Source organism: Heptranchias perlo, chromosome X, assembly GCF_035084215.1.
Source record: "Heptranchias perlo isolate sHepPer1 chromosome X, sHepPer1.hap1, whole genome shotgun sequence".
Classification (NCBI taxonomy): domain Eukaryota; kingdom Metazoa; phylum Chordata; class Chondrichthyes; order Hexanchiformes; family Hexanchidae; genus Heptranchias; species Heptranchias perlo.
The window spans coordinates 5,793,966-5,815,241 of NC_090370.1; the positions used below are offsets into that span (position 1 = coordinate 5,793,966).

Genomic DNA, 21,276 nt, shown 5'->3' on the forward strand with positions numbered 1-21,276 from the left:
CAGTTAAAAATATATATCTTATATGAGAGGGATGTTAAGAGTGAGATTCAGACTGAGCAAGAGATCGACAAAGATTGCAAACTCTTAAACGCAGGGGGCTGAGGTTATTTTTCAGAGATGTGCATAATAAAATGATTACATTTTCAAACCAAAGTGAGTGATTTTCCTAATGAGTGATGCCTGACAGTCCTGTACTTTCCTGCTTCCTGCAGTGCCAGAGAAATGGGGCCAGACTGCAGGTGGGAACATGCACCTTCAACACCTCGTGCTGGGACTCTTCTAAAACAGACGGCCTAGTACAGAGAGAAGCCACACTCTGCTGTGCATGTTTTTTTTAAACATTAATGTAATATCAAAAGTTGGGGAAACTTCCATAGATTTCAAAATAAATTAATTTGGCAAAGAATGCTGGGTTAGAGGGGCTGCACCATTCAGAGCGGTTAATTTAAAAGTCTAGAGTGAAGCTCCACTCACCCTCAAATGAGAATCACTTGTTTAACAAAATATCATATTTTGTTATTGCTTTATATTAACGTTAGCTTATTGAAAAACATAGTTTGCTGAACTAACTTTTTAAATGAATTTTGTGCGGGTCAAGGTGAGGGATGTTATTCCAGAGGGTTGGAAGTCTTTCCCATTTGTTTGGCAGCATCATGTACGCACAGTTCAAGTACATCACGGATCCCTCTACTCTGCCTCAACAATGTGTACCACCCCTATTGCGTCAGACTGGTATTTCCATTTCCTACATCAGCCACCCTGTGACCTTTTTTAAAAAGGGTTCCTGATGGGCAGTATAGTGCCAAGGAGCCCCAGTAACCAGGCTCAAGGGTTGGCGTTTGCTATTCTCCATGTGCCATTGCCTCCCATCCTCCATGTGCCGGTACCTGCCGAACAGATCCCTGCATAACCGCTGGGATTGCGACCCAAGGAACTTTGACACCTGTATGGTGTTTTGGGGTTGACAACTGGGGATTGTGGGACACATGCCACTTCCCCTGTACCCCCAAAAGCTGAAGCGTGACCTGCATTCCCCTTCCGGTAAAGTGGCTCCCCTGGTCGGACTCCACCACATGTGGCAACCCCCATCGGGAGAACACCTCCCTCACCAGCAACCTCACGGTTGCTAATGCTGTGGCCGACCTGCAGGGGAACGCTTCCACCCACTTCGAAAACACATCTACCACCACTAGACAATGCCTGTGCCCCGACCTCGTGGTCGGCAGTGGCTCGATGTAATCGATTTGCAGGGACCGCCATGGCCCCTCTACCCTTCTAACGTGGCCCAAAACTGTCTTCCTTCGCTGGGGATCGGGGTTGTTCGCCACGCACACCAAACAGTGTGTGCAGTACTCCCGGACGTCCCCTCTAAGTTGAGGCCACCACCCGACCTCTTCTACCGACTTCCACGTTGTCTCTGGCCTGGGATGCCCCGCTCCTGGTCCCCTGTGTGCCAGCTGGAGGAAATCCTCCCGGTGCTGCTCCGGGACGACCCATTTGTCCCCCTTAAACAGCATTCCTTGCTTCAACGTTACATCGGCCCCTCCATACGGCCCTTGTACATTCTTTCCTTCTTTCAACGCCCCTATGACCACCTTGATCTCGGGGTCCTGCTCCTGCACCTGGTGCAGGTCTGGGGCTAACACTACCCACTGTGTCCCTCCTTTGTCTCGAATCGCCCCTACCGGGCCTATCGGATAGGGGTCCCATACTTCTCCCTCTCTGGCCCCCTTCTTGGCCGCTCGTCTGCCCTCGAATTCCCCTTCCATCGGGGCTCATTCTTTGAGTGGGCCTTAATCTTATGGATATAAAACCCTTCCTTCCCCTCAACGGCGCTCAGGATTCTCCTTAATAATGGTGCTGTTACTGGGGGCTTTCCATCCACCGCTCTGAAACCAGGGCGGCTCCAGATCGCCAGATACTCAGTACACGAGTTACACGTTAACATCGAGTCTGAGCAAATGGTGTAAGGAGGGGGAAACAGCGCGGGGTGCGTCACCACGCCCGCTACCGCCGCGAGTTCGGCTTGTTGGGCGCTCAACTTTGCTGGGAGTTTAATCGCCCTTTCCACCTGGTTCTCAGGGTCATAAATCCCGCAACCTGTGAGCCTCCCGCCCTTCACCACCGAACTGGACCCATCAACATAGATATCCTGGCCGGTCGGACAAATACTGGCCTTGAAACCCATGTCCTGGTCCCAAACCCCCTCGACCGAGCACCTATGGGGCTCTCCCGTATGGAGGAGGTTCAGCGCCAAGCGGGGCTCCGTGAGTCCCTGCACTTTCAGATTTAGCTGAGACAGAAGCAAGGTCCAGCGCGCAATGTGAGCACTGCTCACTGCTCCGTCCTTGATCCTGCCGTCCAGCAGCATCTGAGTGGGGGTGTGATGGGTTAATAGAGTTATCTGGAGTAACCCTGTGAAGAGCTGGAAACGTTTCATGGCCCAATGCGTGGTGCTGTCAGGAGATCCCCTTTGAGGCGCTCAAACGCTGCCTTGCAGTTGGAATCCCACTGCCATTCGACTCCCTTGTGGAGGAGCCGAAGTAGAGGGGCTGCTGTGGCGGCCTGGCCCTCAATAAAGTCTCGTCAGTACCCGGTGAGTCCCAGAAAAGACCTTACCCCCGTAATGTCCCTTGGCTCCGGCAACTCCCGTACCCCCTCCCTCCTTGCCTCATCTATCGTTCTCTCTCCTGCCCATATGTTCAGACCCAGGAACTTGACCTCCTCCTGACCAATCTGGGCCTTTTTGGGATTAACCTTCAACCCTGCCTCCCTGAGCAACCCAAGTAACTCGTCTAATAGGGCCCCATGCTCCTCCTCCCCTTCTGAGAAGAGCAAGAGGTCATCTCTATACTGTACCAACTGGTGGGGTTGGCTGAACGCCTTCAGGGCTTCAGCCATGCTCTGGTGGAAAATGGAGGGGCTATTGTGAAACCCCTGGGGTAGGCTCGCCCACGTGTACTGCTGACCCTTGACCGTGAACGTGAACTTGTACTGGTCCTTACTTTTCAGGGGTATGGACCAGAACCCGTTGGAACTGTCCAGCACCGTAAACACTGTAACGGTGGCTGGAATTCCCCCTATCAACTCGCTACAGCTGGGACCGTGGGCGCGCACGCTGGGATATTTTTGTTGAGGACGCGATAGTCCACCATGGCTCGCCACGACCCGTCCGGTTTCTTAACCGGCCACAATGGCGAGTTCACTTGGGTGGCTATCGTTCTCAACACCCCCTGCTCTACAAGGGATCCTAGTGCTGTCTCCAGGTCCGCCTCGGCTTCCTTCAGGAAGCCATACTGTCTCTGTGGCCGTGACATCGGGTCCCTCTCGACCCGGACCTCCATTCCTGTCATTCGGCCACAATCATGCTTGTGCGAGGCGAACGCTGCCGAGTTCACATGCACAATCCCTTGGAACGGGCCGGGGTGCTTGCCACCAGATCCCCCAGGTCGTAGCTCCCCTTCTGCTGCAAGATGCAGCAGCTCCCCTCGCTATCCCTAGTCCCTGGGATAACTAACACTTCCTCTGCCTTCTCGGAACCCCCTGCTCCCCACAAGCAGTGGTTCTGGAGATTCACTATCACTCGGTGCGCTAACACGAAGTCGGCCCCGAGGACACCGGATCCCGGCTGCTTCCACCTGAGAAGCACCACCTTCCACCGTGTGCGAAGGGTTCCCAGGTGGACCTCCAGTGGCTTGGAAATCGGGCCCGCCTGCTCGTCTCCTGTGAAGCCCACTAGGTCGAATGGCTTCCCGCTGGACAGGGGTGAAGTGGCCGGGTTATTTTCCTTGATCACCGTGCTCAATGTCCCGGTGTCAATCAGATACTCCCCCTTGACCCCCTCCACCTCCGTGTCCACGCAGGGTCTGCCCCATTCACCATAGTGCAACGGACACAGGAGTACGGGCTGGGCGCTCTCTAGTCGGGGCTGTGGGGGTGCAACAGGGGCTGTGCTGGGCACGGCTGCGTCCAGCTTCCCCTTCCCCTGCGCCAGGACCTGTCTCACGGCACGCATCAACAGGGCGAGCTCCTGAGCATCGTCCTCCTGTGTGCACTCCTGGTAGGGTCTCTGCACCGGCCGATCCGGCCGAGGGCAGTCCCTCCGGTAGTGACCATCGGTGCGCCACTCCTTTTCACGCTCTATCGGGGGCCCACTACCCCCTTCATGATGCCATTCTCTCCTTTTCTCCCCGTGATGAGCCTCATGGAGTTTCCCCTTCCTCTTTGGCTCATCCCCGGTGTCACTCTGGTACGCCGCTGTGAGCTGGCGCACCACCACTTCCTCAGTAAGATTGGGGTCTTTCCCATCGAACCAGTTGTCGATGCGCTGTCGCACCCTCGGTAGGCAGTTCGCCACCAAGAGTCGCAGCCAACGACTCCTTGCATCCTCTGCGAGCTGGAACCTCTCTCCCACTATTCCTACCGTGGCCCGGCTGTACACCGGCCACAACCGAATCGCAAAGGCTTCCTTCCGGTGGTTCGTCCGGGAGCTGCTTCATCCTTTCTACCTGGGCAAACGGACTACCCTTATGATGACCCATGGCTCTGAGGATTTCTTCCTTTAAACCTTCCGTGGTTCCCTGTCCCAGCCTAGTGGCTACAGACAGGGCCTGGTACAACTTTCTGTCCAGGGAAAACAGTAACAGCTTGTGAACCTCTCGCTCACTACACCCATTGATCCCCCCGACTCGCTCTGCTTCCATGAAGTGTACAGAGGGGTCCCCTTCCTTCTTGAGCTTTGGGCATGCTCGCTATCATAGCCTGCAGTTGTGCCACCCTGCAGGCTATTTTGATGTCTTTCAGCTGACCCTCTAACCCGTCAACTTCACCTGTTAAACGTGCATTTTCTTTCCTTACAGCCTGTTCATTGAGCTTGGCCTCGGTGACCTGGCACTGCAGGTACTCCCTGGTGTTACGGGAGGTTTCTTCTTGCGCACGTCTTTCCTGCCTTTCCTCGTGCAATTCCTCTACCAACCTGTTACACACTACCCCCCTCTCGTCTGACTTTTCTTCTGACTCCTTGAGCTCGGCCTGCAGCTTTCCAACCTGCTCCCTGAGCAGCTGGACCTGTTTCTGCCGGCACAGGAGCCAAATTGCCTTTTCTTTGGACCTTTTATGGTCTTTGGACCCCGTCCACACTGCCGCACTCTGTTGCGGGCATCTGGAGTGTACCAAGTCCACAACCCACTGCTTAGCCACATTAATCTTCGTGTAGGCATAGCTGTTAATCCGCCTTTCCATCCCTTCCAATTCTACTGTGCTATGACTCAGTGATCCAACGGGCACACTGCCTGTTTCTCCTGGCTGGCTCGCCATTTCCTGTAGGGTGTTTTGGGGTTGTTCTCACCCTATTGATCGGTGCAGATATCTGGTCCCCGGTCTAGCCAAGGAACACTTATACCTCACGGATCAGGGGTTCAGGAAAACGGGACTTATGCTAACGCACCCGGTGATGGATCACGGCGCCGAATAGCACAGAGAACACACAAACTCGGTGTTTGAATTGAATTGGAATGTTGGTTTTATTATACCGTCAACATAAAGAAAAGAATGATAAAAACGGTCCTACACAGTACATTGAGTTACACACACCCACTACAGTACTTTATCCTGCTAAACTAAGAGGTTGATGGGGACCCTGGAGACACCTATCACACACACACACACACACACACACACACGTATGGTTGAGGCTCACCAATCCTTTGCACTTGCAGGTCTGGCTGACCGGTTCTCTCAGGTAGGGTTCGTTGGTTTCGCTGGAAGCTGCTCTCCTCCCTGGAGAGCTCGGGTGAAAAAAAAGAGCAGCAGGAACTAAGAGGGAGAGAGAGAGAGAGAGCTGGAAAAGAGATAAGAAGCAAGAACTAGAGACAGCAAACCAAGAGAGAGAGGGGTTTCGAGCTTCCACTTATATACCCCTCTCTTACAATAGTCTTCGTCGTTAAATGAGGCACTTCATGTCTGTTTAAACAGTTCTTACAAAGTCCTTAAGAATCTTTGATGGCTTTTAATGGTCTCTCATCATGTTACAATTGCTTTTCTCGATGGGCCATTGTTAATTCCGATTTGTAGAGCACTTGCCACAGGGTTCCTTTTGTATCCAACGTCCTAGGTGTTGATCAGTTTTGCTTTAAAACAAAGACATGGCTCCACCATGTCTGGAGCAGTTGCCTCTTTCAATGGCCTACTGCCTTTCTGATCGTTGACCACCTGCTGTAGGTTTTGCATTAAAACAGAGACATGTCTGAAGCAGTAATTCTCCCACATTCCACTGTGTGTGTTGTTGATTCGTCTGGTGACCTCTCACCTATCCTTCCATCTTAGGATTTTAGTCAATGGCCAAAGTTTTCCATACTCAGGGAAAAGGTGGAATTCCCAGAATTCTTACACACCAAAGACTTTACTCATTAACTGAAGAGAAATCAGAGCCAGCAGGTGTCTGGTGGGGAAAAAAAAGTTGTGCATATAACCTCATAAATACAAGTCCTGTCATATCTGGAGCATATATTTAATATCTTGAGAGTTTTTTTTTGTTTGAAAAGTGGTTATACAATCTATTCACGGCAAGCTCAAGGCTTTCTCCGAGTCTGCTGGCTCTTGTTCCCACAGGCTGGTGAAGGTGAGTCACGTTCCATGAAAATTTTCCTGACTTCACAAAACTAAAGGCAAAAGAATACCTCGCCCAAGTGGCCATTGTTCATGTGTGAGCCTGGACATCGAGTGTCAGAAGACAACTTGAGCACAGTGGGGCATCGCAGATCAGCCTTGATCCTGCCCACTCTCAATGTCTACACGTGGTTATTTTCCAGCATTCATTGGAAAGGAATCAGGAGCAGCAGCCCTGGTTGTTTTATTTTCCCTCTCCCTCCCTAGCTCAGGGTATTAGACGAACTGTAATTTCCCCCTACTGCTACTCCAGCTAACTCGACACAGACTGGGGATTGAACCTGGCACTTTACTGCTCGCTGTGGCCCAGTTCCACACTGGGCAGTGCATTTAACAAAGGAAACATTGTAACTACAGCATAAGACCATCTTTTAAATAATGTCAAACTTTCAGTCTGAAAACCTCAGTCTTTAAATTATTCAAAAATATCCATTCCGGAATTTATAAAACAGGGGTACACGTTGGTGCTGTGCCTGCCATTTTCCAACGTGTGCTGGCAGCGGGCGAGGTTCTTGCCACCAATGTGTACTTGCCAAATTTAGGCTTAGATATTTACAAGTAATTTCACAAACTGTTAATACCCAAGTCTTTAAAATAATAGACTGCGGGCAGACCCTTTCCTGTTGTACATCTGCTTTGTGTCCATTTGGTCATGACCTGAAAACCATTTCCTATTCAGGAGATACTGAACAAACCAAATGAACTGACCACTCCCAAGAGGCAAAATCCTATCCTGTAACTTGCCACATCACTTTAAACAATATCTTCCAGAACGTTTCAACCTTCTGAAAAACATCCTGCAGCATCTATAAAAATGTTGAATTATAAAGGGTAGAAATTCTGATTGGGGAAGTTTATGTGAACATTTAATGCATTTGTACTATGTTCCTGTGTGTTCTTTTTACACAGGCGTGAATCCAAAGCAGGAATCCAGTATGAGCACATTATGTGTTCCTAAATAAATTTCTCAGATCGGAATTCCTACTCTATAATGTCTCAATGTAGACTGGCTTGTTTTCTTGAAACTATCTTCCTGTTCATTCAGTACATGGCATACTTTCAATAAAAGGCTGGGCTGTAAAGGAGAATGACAGTAAATGTGGGTCCAATAATTTTTTAAATCATATCATTTGGTACTAATTTTTTGGCTTTGAACTTAATGAACCAAAATTAATATAATTAGATCAGTCTAATTTTGTTCTATTATCAATAATTTGCTGTCCTGTTTCTCATCATGCTTTTATGTAGCATGACCTAAATGCATCCAGAGTTAAAACGGCTGGCAATCAGACTCCAGGCAGTAATTGAATCAAGAAGCTCTTAAGTCATGGACTGTGAGTGGGAAGTGCAAGTAGTTTGTATCATCAGAACTTCCAGATTCCATTGCTGCCTGTCATCTACTGCCCTTTTCAATCTTTAGCACATTTTCAACTATATTCACCATTGCAAATATAGAGAAAATTATTTTTATAATTTTTTTCTTAAAAGCTTAAAGTCTTTAAGTACTCGAAAGGTTAAGGCATGCCTGCTTCAGAATCTTCTTATAAATCCAACTTCGGTCCAATGTGGATTGAATAGGGACACTGAAAGTGCAGCATGTTCGTTGGAGTGACCTAATAGTCAGTCATGCACATTGCAGGATGATGGAACAATCGGAGTCCTTCAGCACAGTAAAACATTCAAAGATATGGTCTGTAAATGGGAAATAAGAGCTTGTACATTTTTTGCCACTTTATCGTCTGCTTCCTATGTATTATTGCCTGAATTCGAAGCCAATTCTGAATTCTAGCCTTTCTTTTTATCGGAAAGGAAGTAAGATAGTCACATGGTCAGGAGTACAGAGATTGCAGAGTATCTTTTGGCATAAACAAGGTTTTGGAATTCCGTCAAGCTTTGCACTTCCTGAGTGCTGAACATACCCATTTAAAATGCTGAAAGGGAGACTCCTTCAGTACTGTTCCAAACACTCAGCCAAGGGTTTGGATAACTCCGGAGGCCTGCAGTAACATTTCTGCACCAAGGTTAAAAATATAATCCGATTGGTTCCAAAAGTACCACTAATTAAGAAAGGACCTATGGCTCGGGTTAGGGAAAAGGCTTCCCCAATTATTCATTAATAAATAAAGAAAGGCTTGCATTTATATAATGCCTTTCACAACCTCAGGATGTCCCAAAAAACTTTACAGCCAATTAAGTACTTTTGAAGTGTAGTCACTGTTGTAATGAAGGAAATGCGGCAGCCAATTTGCGCACAGCAAGATCCCACAAATAACAATGTGATAATGACCAGATAATCTGTTTTTTTAGTGATGTTGGTTGAGGGATAAATATTGGCTAGGACACTGGGAGAATTCACCTGCTCTTCGTCAAATAGTGCCATGGGATCTTTTACATCCACCTGAGAGGGTAGACAGGGCCTCGGTTTAACGTTTCATCTAAAAGACAGCACCCCCTCGGTGCTGCACTGGAGTGTCAGCTTAGATTTTGTGTTTAAGTCTCTGGATTGGGACTTGAACCTACAACCTTCTGACTCAGAGGCGAGAGTGCTATCACTGAGCCACGGCTGGTACCTATAGTATCAATATAGTAATCGGGACCATCTCTGTCAAAGGGTTCATTCCTTGTCAGAACTCAACAAACCCCTGTCCAATGCTCCATTCCAGTGCAAGTGATTCTGTGATGTGGGGCCTGTCTTTTGAGCCCACCCTGTTTATACAACAAGAATTTACATTTATATGGTAGGTTTCACATAACAAATGTCCCACGGCATTTTACAGGCAATCGGAGAACACTGGGAGAAACGATACATGCGGAGGCGGAAAGCATGATGTAAGAGCTAGGGTTTGAGGATGGGGGAGATTAAGCAAGGTGTCAGGCTTAGGGAGAGAGTTCCCTAGTCCAGAGGTGTGCTGGTTATGGCATGCATTCAGAGCGACAGCGGCAATGTTGGAACAACTGCGCACGGGCACGCTTTACGATTCTGGCTACAGGCTTTCCCTGATGTGAAAATTGCATTGCTGGCGTGTACAGCAGGCTGACCTCAGCTCACCCATGACAAATGCCACCAACCACCTCCCATTCGTGTTTGTCCCCTGAGGCAGTGGGGAAGAAAAACCCACCTTGTGCAGCAGTGTTGCCGGCCTCCATGGGTAGGTACGGCCCGAACTGTTCCCATAATGCTGTCTGTGTAGACTCCCTCGACCACAGCAACAAGCTTTACCATTCTGGCTAGCTTTGCAACTGTTCTTAACCAGTCAATAATGAATTACAGCAGTACATGAAAATGTACTGGCTGACTTGACCAGACTGGGGTGTGCTTGGTCCCTCAAGTGCGATGGAAGTCAATGGAAATAAAAATGAGAGAGATGTTAAACAGGTTGCCAACTCACTGTCGCCCATTAAACATACGAATTAAGAGCAGGAGTAGGCCATTCGGCCCCTTGAGCCTGCTCTGCCATTTGATAAGATCATGGCTGATCTGATTGTGACCTCAACCCTACTTTCCTGTCTACCTACTCTCCATTTTACACTATCCCACAAAGTTAAGATCTAGCCCAGTGTCCCTATATCTAGTGTTAGCCTGCCTCTCATGGATCTTAACAACAGACCGTAAGGCTTCTGTGTGGAATCAGTTTGGGACAGTCTCACCCCAGGTCCCAGTGGGCATGGACACACAGCACAAGACTGCATCTAATTTTGGCACAGGATGGCTGGTGTGGGAAGTGGGACATTGCTGCGGTTGTGGGGTGTTCTTCTGATGTTGGGATGGGGCAGCATAGAACATGCTTCACCCTCCATCTAACTATGCTACACCTGAGCTTGAAGTGCTTGATGTTGTGATGTTGACCCTCGTGGGGGGGTGGGGGGCGGCCTTCAGCTCGGCCGCTGACATTTTGGCGGAAGGGTAGTGGAGACCCTGGAAAATCAGCGTAAGCTCCGTTTCATCAGGATTTTCGTGACTCTTCTGTCAAAGTTACATTGGTCGAGCGGGAGAAGTCCCACGGAGATTCACCCCGGAGGGACTAAAATAGGAACGTGCTCCATCTTCCAGGTCTAATATCTTTCACTTTGATGAGCAGAAATTCAATTTAAAAATACATACAGATAACGACATGCAGTCCAACAAGACACAAGTCAGTCACCTGTTACGGTGCATATAAATCCTTTTGCTCCAAATGACAAGCGGGATGTGTTGTTTAGCAGTTATTGTCAGTTTTGGCCAAATGAAGGTCTTCATTAATATCAGACTGACAGTTTGGTCTGTAACACTTTGCGGAGATCTCACGCTGTGGAAATTATTATAAAGCCTTCCCGTTCTGGCCAAGAAAGTTATGGTGCTCCCCACACCCTCCCTCAATGGATCAGAGATTGGCACCAGAACATGATGCCTTAAATTCAGAAAAGATGCGGTATTGGACAGGTTCTTGTTTTATTCAGATGTTACTAGACCCCAGTTGTTACATTATTAAACTGACTATATGAATAAATCAGTTTATTCTGCCTGCGTTTGTCCCTGTATCTCTTTTCTCTTCTTTGCACTTGCGGTTTGTTTTGCCGCCTTATTTTTTGCATTCTCTCTTTCTGCCTTTTTCCCTGTATGTGACTTTCTCTCTATATCTGATTCTTTCTCTCTCTCTGTCTCTGTAACAGACTATCTTTCCCCCTTGCTATCAGACTCTCTTGCTCTCTGTGTACCTTCTCTATTTCTCTCTGTATCTGTCTTTCACACTGTGCATCAGGCACTCTCACTCTCTCAGTACCTGTGTTTCTTGTGCTCTCTTTGTATCTGTCCCTCTCCCTCTTTCTGTATCTGTCTCACAAGTACTCCAACTGTCTCTTTCTCTCGCGCTTTCTCTGTATCTGTGTCACTTCCTACGTATTTGTCTCTCGCGTACTCTCTCTCCTACTATAGACCTTGCTTTTAACTCTGGGCAGGATCGGGGGGAGGGGAGACCAGAGGTAGTGATAAGCTCACATGCTGAGGCCCGGAGAGATGTTAGTTCCCAGGGGATATGCGAGATCAGAGTCCCATGAGGTGTGTTGTGATATCACAGTGATTATTAAAGAAAGACTTGCATTTATATAGCGCCTCAGGACATCCCAAAGTGCTTTACAGCCAATGAAGTATTTTTTTGAAACTCTGGTGTTTGATGTCATGGTGATGCGTAGCTTCTTCACACATGTTTCCTTCAAAATGACTACAGTTCATCTTTAAATTAAACTAGTAACAGGATAAATAACCAAAACTCAAAGACCTGCTCTCATTTCAGAGCAACAGTGTGACATGCACCAGAGATGCTGTGCAGACGAGCGTTGTTAACTAATCTTCTACCTCATGTCACTAAAGTTAATTGAGGTAGACGGTTGAAGGTGAGGCTGGTTCTAATGTATGTCTCTTTCCTGTTTTCCAGCCTGGTAAGGTCGATCCCCCGAGTACTCACAGCTTCAAGGAGAAAACATTTAAGAAGAAGAAGCATTGTGCAGTATGCAAGCAGCCAATCACATCACAGGGGATCTTATGCCGTGGTAAGTAAGGTCCTGTAGATGGAGTACAGAATTCCTTTAGCCTGAAAACGTCAGATGGGAAAGAGTCGATGGGCCGAATGGCCTCCTCCTGTGCTGTACCTGCTATGATTCTATAGGGGAATGGGACTTGCTGCATAGCTCTTTCAGAGAGCTGGCACAGGCAGGATGGGCCGAACGGCCTCCTCCTGTGCTGTACCGACTATGATACAATGTCAGACTCCGCCTCACTTTTTTTCTGTTAAGTGTACGAGCTCCTCTTCTGTCATTTTCTTTCTGCCCACCCTCTCCAGGCCAGGCAGCAGCTGAGATGGACAGGGCCCGCGATTCGCTTGCTTCCAGGTTAGCTGGCTCAGAGGTGCACAGTTCTCTGTCTGATTTTCTAATTTTTTTTTTGGCCTCTATTCAGGGCTACCCAGCAGCAGCTTGGCCGGGGTCAGGAACCCACAGGGCAGGGAAGCATGGGTGTGAGGTTAGGTCCACCACTCAGCAACAGCAACAACAACTTGCATTTATATAACACCCTTAACGTAGTAAAACGTCTCGAGGCGCTTCACAGGAATGCTATCAAACAAAATTTGACTCCAGGCCATATAAGGAGGTATTAGGACAGGTGACCAAAAGCTTGGTCAAAGTAGTAGGTTTTAAGGAGCATCTTAAAAGGAGGAGAGAGAGGAGAGAGGCAGAGAGGTTTAGGGAGGGAATTCTAGAGCTTAGGGCCCAGGCAGCTGAAGGCACGGCCGCCAATGGTGGAGCGATTAAAATCGGGGATGTGCAAGAGGCCAGAATTGGAGGAGCGCAGAGATCTCGGAGGGTTGTAGGGCTGGAGGAGGTTACAGAGATAGGGATGGGCGAGACCATGGAGGGATTGGAACACAAGGATGGAGAATTTTTAAAAAGGTACTGTGTATTGGTGCTCCAGTGCACTCTGCTATCATCAAACCCCGCTTCAAATTGAGGGACTGTTGTATTTGGCTGACCCTAAGACTCAGTAGGGAGAGTTTGCACACATACATCAAATACAGACATTTATTGTCTTATCATGGTTTGTTGAATTTTGGAAAGTCAAATGTAGGAGGTCTTGCTACATTGGTCATTAAAACAATATATTCATGGAATCATTCAGCACAGAAGGAGGCCATTCGGTCCATCGTGCTTGTGCTGGCTCTTTGAATGAGCTAGCCAATTAGTTCCACTCCCCTGCTCTTCCCTCATAGCCCTTCAAATTTTTCCTTTTCAAGTATTTATCCAATTCCCTTTTGAAAGTTATTATTGAATCTGCTTCCACCGCCCTTTCAGGCAGTGCATTCCAGATCATCACAACTCACTGACAGTGGAAACAGTTTCTCCATATTTACTCTATAAAAAACCTTCATATATTTATTACATTCTGAAAAAAGGGAGATGTGGAGATTCTTGCAGCTTATCTTGAAACTCTGGAATTTCAAAAATTTCAGAAACTCCCCAGATATGGAGATGGGGGACACATGTACTGATCGTACATCAGCACCAGATATCAGAGAGCAATAGGCCAGCTCCCAAAATAACAAAAATACAATAATGGGGAATGACATCTGGGAAAATAAAAAAGATTTACTGAAGAGATGTCAAGTGTGAGAAAACAGACGACAGCAAGTTGTAGAGAGCGTATCATGTAAGCTGGAGTCTGTATCACTGGGCTCACACCAACTGGAGTCTGTATCACTGATCACACCAACTGGAGCCTCTATCACTGGGATCACACCAAATGAAGCCTCTATCACTGTGATCACACCAAATGAAGCCTGTATCACTGAGATCACACCAACTGGAGTCTTTATCACTGGGATCACACCAACTGGAGTCTTTATCACTGGGATCACACCAACTGGAGTCTGTATCACTGAGATCACACCAACTGGAGCCTCTATCACTGTGATCACACCAAATGAAGCCTCTATCACTGAGATCACACCAACTGGAGCCTGTATCACTGGGATCACACCAACTGGAGCCTGTATCACTGAGATCACACCACCTGGAGCCTGTATCACTGAGATCACACCAACTGGAGTCTGTATCATTGGGATCACACCAACTGGAGACTGTATCACTGAGATCACACCAACTGGAGCCTGTATCACTGAGATCACACCAACTGGAGCCTGTATCACTGAGATCACACCAACTGGAGCCTGTATCACTGAGATCACACCAACTGGAGCCTGGATCACTGAGATCACACCAACTGGAGTCTGTATCACTGAGATCACACCAACTGGAGCCTCTATCACTGTGATCACACCAACTGGAGCCTGTATCACTGAGATCACACCAACTGGAGTCTGTATCACTGAGATCACACCACCTGGAGCCTGTATCACTGAGATCACACCAACTGGAGTCTGTATCACAGATCACACCAACTGGAGCCTGTATCACTGAGATCACACCAACTGGAGTCTGTATCACTGGGATCACACCAACTGGAGTCTGTATCACTGGGATCACACCAACTGGAGCCTGTATCACAGATCACACCAACTGGAGCCTGTATCACTGAGATCACACCAACTGGAGTCTGTATCACAGATCACACCAACTGGAGACTGTATCACAGATCACACCAACTGGAGCCTGTATCACTGGGATCACACCAACTGGAGCCTGTATCACTGGGATCACACCAACTGGAGCCTGTATCACTGGGATCACACCAACTGGAGCCTGTATCACTGAGATCACACCACCTGGAGCCTGTATCACAGATCACACCAACTGGAGTCTGTATCACTGGGATCACACCAACTGGAGTCTGTATCACAGATCACACGAACTGGAGCCTGTGTCACTGAGATCACACCAACTGGAGCCTGTATCACTGGGATCACACCAACTGGAGCCTGTATCACTGAGATCACACCACCTGGAGCCTGTATCACTGGGATCACACCAACTGGAGCCAGTATCACTGAGATCACACCAACTGGAGTCTGTATCACAGATCACACCAACTGGAGCCTGTATCACTGAGATCACACCAACTGGAGTCTGTATCACTGGGATCACACCAACTGGAGACTGTGTCACTGAGATCACACCAACTGGAGCCTGTATCGCTGAGATCACACCAACTGGAGCCTGTATCACTGAGATCACACCAACTGGAGCCTCTATCACTGTGATCACACCAACTGGAGCCTGTATCACTGAGATCACACCAACTGGAGTCTGTATCACTGAGATCACACCACCTGGAGCCTGTATCACTGAGATCACACCAACTGGAGTCTGTATCACAGATCACACCAACTGGAGTCTGTATCACTGGGATCACACCAACTGGAGCCACTATCACTGAGATCACACCAACTGGAGTCTGTATCACAGATCACACCAACTGGAGCCTGTATCATTGAGATCACACCAACTGGAGTCTGTATCACTGGGATCACACCAACTGGAGTCTGTATCACTGGGATCACACCAACTGGAGCCTGTATCACAGATCACACCAACTGGAGCCTGTATCACTGAGATCACACCAACTGGAGTCTGTATCACAGATCACACCAACTGGAGACTGTATCACAGATCACACCAACTGGAGCCTGTATCACTGAGATCACACCAACTGGAGCCTGTATCACTGGGATCACACCAACTGGAGCCTGTATCACTGGGATCACACCAACTGGAGCCTGTATCACTGGGATCACACCAACTGGAGCCTGTATCACTGGGATCACACCAACTGGAGCCTGTATCAATGAGATCACACCACCTGGAGCCTGTATCACAGATCACACCAACTGGTGTCTGTATCACTGGGATCACACCAACTGGAGCCTGTATCACAGATCACACCAACTGGAGCCTGTGTCACTGAGATCACACCAACTGGAGCCTGTATCACTGAGATCACACCAACTGGAGCCTGTACCACTGAGATCACACCAACTGGAGCCTGTATCACTGAGATCACACCAACTGGAGCCTGTATCACTGAGATCACACCAACTGGAGCCTGTATCACTGAGATCACACCAACTGGAGCCTAAAGAGATATTAATGTCTTGAATCTGACCCTTCCTCAGAATGTCACCTTCTTTAACCGATCTCTCTCTTTCAGGTGTTGACTGGCCTGCTGTACAGGTCCAGCCTTTTCTGTTTTAATTTCATATTTTCAGCAGATTCTGTTTCCTTTTTTATTAGTGAGCTGCTGAACAAAGTAAATGGGCACTGTATCCTGTCAATATGGAATGATTCAAACCGCACACCACTGGTTGTAAACAGGCTAGCGTTTTACAAATTACTAAATGAGGTTGAATTGGAAAGTCCCTGACAGTAACTTCCACAGGGAAATATCCTGCATTACAGTAAATGCTCTTCACCGCTGCCCCTCCAACCCCCCCCCCTCCACCACATTGAACTGTGTTAATCAGATACATGAGTGAAGAAATTCCATATCGCCAGTGAGCTCACTGAGCTGCTGTCTCTCAGTGAAAGCTGGGCGTGTATTTACAGATCTCCAGCCGAGCCCAGTGTTTATGTGTCTGGTGTCTCCAGCCATGACAGACAGCACCATTACTATCCGTCCAGTGCAAGGCCTGGTTGCCACATGTTAAATCATTAGAAATCATTAATGGAGGGTTATGCCAACTCACAGCTGCAAGGACTCGTCCTTTGTTAGATTCTCCCCCCTCATTGTTTAAATCCTCATCATTTCTATAATATGTGATTGGTTGTGATTGACTGGGGGTATTATTCAGAACTTGAGAGTCCCGAAACTGGTCCAGGTGGTGTGATCTCAGTGATACAGGCTCCAGTTGCTCACATTTGCCACTTGGTTTTGAATAATGATTGGTTGGGTATCCAAACTATAAGGTAGAAAAGAACAGATAAATCTACTTGGGCCAGAGAGTAGTATCTTGCATTGCAAACTTGCATCAATTTAGTGACTCACACTAACACCCTTCCATCTTGTTGCCTTATTACATGAACTGGCCACTTCCATAACAGTCTCAACTTCTTCCTTTACCTTCAATCCTTTTAGCATTGCAAGAGAACGATGAGCGTTCCACTCCAACTAACACAAGGGGGCGCCTTATTCAGAACTTGAGAGTCCCGAAACTGGTCATGCTCTGCACCTCACTTGAGAGACAGACTAATAATCTGTGAACGCGAGAGAGAGAGAGAGGGAGGTGGGGGTGGGGAGATACACTGACCAGAGGTTGAAGGGAGAGGAGAGTAAGAACTACTGGAGGCTGCAGGCTTCACTGGGACTCAGCACTCAACCCACCACGCAGGCCAGAGGCTGAAGTAAGAGCTGGCACACAGAGTGGAGCAGAATTCTAATTAATAACACACTGTAAATAAATAATAGGATTGGCACACAAAGAAAGGAAATGAAATGTAATGATCTTTAATAGAGTAGGGACTCACTAGCCACGTTTATAAAAGAGTGCTAGCAGAGGTGGAATGTCAGAAATAATCAGCAACTCCTCCTGCAGACGATTTATGATACGCCACAGAACTAATGACTAATCCAGACCACATTTCCATACTGTAAATGGTGCATAAATTATACTTTACCTTGGTTTTAAAGGCCAATTTTGCTTGGCTTGAATGTAGCCAGTTCCTCTTCATTCTCCAGTGTGAAAACAGTCACCCTCTTGTACTCCTTCCAAATCGCTTTTCAAAGAATGTTTCAATGGTCTCTGGCTGTGCCTCTTCAGGATGGGATCAGTTTTACTCTGTAGGGTAAATTTTGCGAGGCTCCACACCAACGGAGGCCGAAAAATTGGACGCCTGACCATAGGCCAAAAAATGAGATTGCACTACTGACGTGGACGGCCTCATGAAAATATGCAAATTCTATATGAAATGGGGGCAGCCCAAATTTTTACAGCTTTTAGTGAGGATCCGCCTACAGTACAAGCCTCACCCATAAAAATTGGGCACAGTGGACTGTTCGGGACCTGAAATAGGCCTCTTAAAGGGAGAAGGTCATTTTCTTTTTCAATTGTTTATTTTTTGACTTCTGGATGCATTTTGCTCCGTGCATTAGTTAGTTTTGCTGGCTAGGCCTCCATTTTTGCATTTTATTTTTCCACTGCAAAGTTGGGGTTTATTTGTATATTTGTTCCCCATTCCTTTCTGTGGTCAGAAGGGCTACACACCAATCCTAGCTGAGAGCAAGGCCTCTCCCTTTTCTGGTCTTGAGCTGGCCAACACAAAGAGTGTGACTTTCCTGACTTTTTCCTCCCTTTCTGTGTCGATGCACCTGGCCATCACTTGACACACCTGCATGACAGTATAGCCGAGGTTGGCATCTCTCAGCATGCAGGGTTGTGAGCTTGAATCCATGTCCTACCATTTCGTAGCACAACACACTCGAGCCGCAGCATCAAGCACCACCGCGCTGGCCTGTTCTCAGTCCATTAAAGGTTTTTTCCGACTTTCCATGCATTCTCAAGAAGTTAGCAGTTTCAGGCGAGAGAAACATCCTGTTTTTAGGGTCCGAGGCCTTTTCTTTGTAGTACTGAAATAACATGGAGACTTGTTTGTTGTTTTAATTTTCAGTGAGCCATTTAGAAAGAAAAACTGTACTTTTCTCCCCCCGTTGGCTTCAATTTTTTTGAGTAGTCATGTTTGGAGAATAAGGGTTTGCAAATCCAAGTTTGCGATAAACCCGATAAATCTACAACTAGGGAATGAGTGTGTCTTGATCTTGGGTAAAAGCATGGCCAGACTCGGCTATGATACTCCCCTCAGTCTACCCACACTCGCTGTCTGGGCTTGCACGTGAAGAATGGTCATTTGGGCATGATTTAGTTCCAGCACCGAGCAGAGCAGGAGAGACTGAGTCATTACCATTGATTTGTACTCTATAGCCTCACACAACTGGATTTTGCAATTAGGAATTCTAGTGGGCTGCCATGTTCACAAGTCGCCCAGCAGCAGTGTGTCGGCATTGCAATGTATGTCCATTTTATCAAAGAACGTTTCAAGCTTTCTAAGTAATATTCTTGAATCAAACATCCATTAGCGTGTCTCCTGAGTCACTCTAGTTGGCCAAGGTGGCCCATTTGTGGGTATTCTGTATAACATTCTATTCTATTAGTGAGTCACTAGTAACAACCTGGACAAGATTGTCTGTGAACCTCCTGAGTATGTGGCATTACTTCTGAATCCATCAGTGAATGTCTGGCCCTACCTGGGGATGAGACATCCCATCAGTGAGCCTCCTGAATGACACTCCCTCTGGGCAATCCTATTCCTCATGACACTACACGACTGTCTCTGTCTCTCCCTCTTCCACTTGCCGCCTTCCCTGTTGGCATCTTCCATTCTCAGCTGTATGTTTAAATGCTCTGGCATGACCTGATTCAATTTCTGCATGCCACTACATCATCTAATAATTCACATATTTAAAAACATATGTTCTTAATGAAACAACTGAATTGACTTTTTCAATAGTATCCCAATCATTTCATACTTGAAGCAAAGGATATCAACTGTACAGTATCACTTTAGCCTAGGAAAACTGCGGGATGATGCAAGATGTGTGTGTCTCGTACCATTAAAAGGAACCTTTTTTGTAGCATTCTGATATAAGTATTAACGGCAGAGGACACTACGATGATGCATATAAGTGCATGCATATCTGGAAGTCCATAGTCTCATCAATCTCTCCCGAGACCACATACACTCTGCTAAAGTGGTTGTAAAACAGCTCAGCTGCATTCTTCTGCTGTGTTGGTAATGTCGTGCAGGACTTTATTTCGCAGCCAAGATGATCGGAACTGCTAACATAACATCAGGATATCAGAAAAGGTTTGGAAAGTGCCTAACAATCGAGGTGTCTACAATCTATCAGAGATCCAGCTGAATTTTCTTGAATATTGACCTTATATTTGCTTTTCTTTCCCTCTCCTCCAGTCTGCAAGTTAGCAAGTCACAAGAAATGTGAGCCAAAGGTAAGATGCTCATTGCTTTAAGTTATTTGATGTGCTAACCTGGTTAACAACTTGAGCTGGGCGAGTCTTCCAAAGCTTAGTTTTATTGATTTAATTCGGTAAACTTCTATCTCCCTCTTCTCCCCCGCCCCCTTAAAAAATCTGCCACAGATACTTGTGATTAACATCTATGCTCAGACATTCTAACCCTTGTGTTCTCCTTAATGATGTTTTAGTCAGGTAACAAATAGGCTTATTATATAGCTGTGAACTTGTATTTCACCAGCTCTTATTTTATGCTCGAGAGGGATTATATTCATCAACGAGCCCTTTAATGTGTAGAGATTGACAGTTAGAATTAATCTTGTGATTTCTTCAGAATTTGAAAGACGCACAGTTCTATTACAACAAAAATAAAGTTTAGCTTTTGGGGTAAACGCCTCAAACTGTATTGATTTTCTGGACGGTAGCATAGTGGTTATGTTACTGGGCCAGTAATCCTAAAGGCCTGGACTAAAATCCGGAGTCATGAGTTCAAATCCCGCCACGGCAGCTGGGGAATTTAAAACTCAATTAATCAAATTCAATGAATTAAATAAAAATCTGGAATTAAAATACTAGTATCAGTAATGGTGGCCATGAACTACCGGATTGTCGGAAAAACCCATCTGGAAACCTGCCGTCCTTACCCGGTCTGGCCTATATGTGGCTCCAGACCCACAGCAATGTGATTGATTCTTAATTGCCCTCTGAAATGGCCTAGCAAGCCACTCAGTTGTAAAATCTCGCTACGAAAAGTCATAAAACCGGACGGACCACCCGGCATCGGACCACTAGGCACCGGACACGACAACGGCAAACCAAGCCCAGTCGACCCTGCAAGGTCCTCCTTACTAACATCTGGAGACTTGTGCCAAAATTGGGAGAACTGTCCCACAGACTAGTCAAGCAACAGCCTGACATAGCCATACTCACAGAATCATACCTTTCAGCCAACGTCCCAGACTCTTCCATCACCATCCCTGGGTATGTCCTGTCCCACCGGCAGGACAGACCCACCAGAGGTGGCGGTACAGTGGTATACAGTCAGGAGGGAGTGGCCCTGGGAGTCCTCAACATTGACTCTGGACCCCATGAAATCTCATGG

General features: G+C 47.2%; 1 protein-coding gene across 6 annotated transcripts in view; it reads left to right on the top strand.

The window, feature by feature from the left end:
* The window catches only part of LOC137307210 (tensin-2-like), a 245,814-nt gene that overhangs the window by 96,224 nt on the left and 128,314 nt on the right, over positions 1 to 21,276 (top strand). For all 6 annotated transcript variants that reach the window (XM_067976607.1, XM_067976610.1, XM_067976608.1 and 3 more), the window contains exons 2-3: positions 12,078 to 12,192; positions 20,113 to 20,150. In XM_067976607.1, coding sequence (XP_067832708.1) covers positions 12,078 to 12,192; positions 20,113 to 20,150 — 153 coding nt within the window. The remainder of the gene's footprint in view (positions 1 to 12,077; positions 12,193 to 20,112; positions 20,151 to 21,276) is intronic.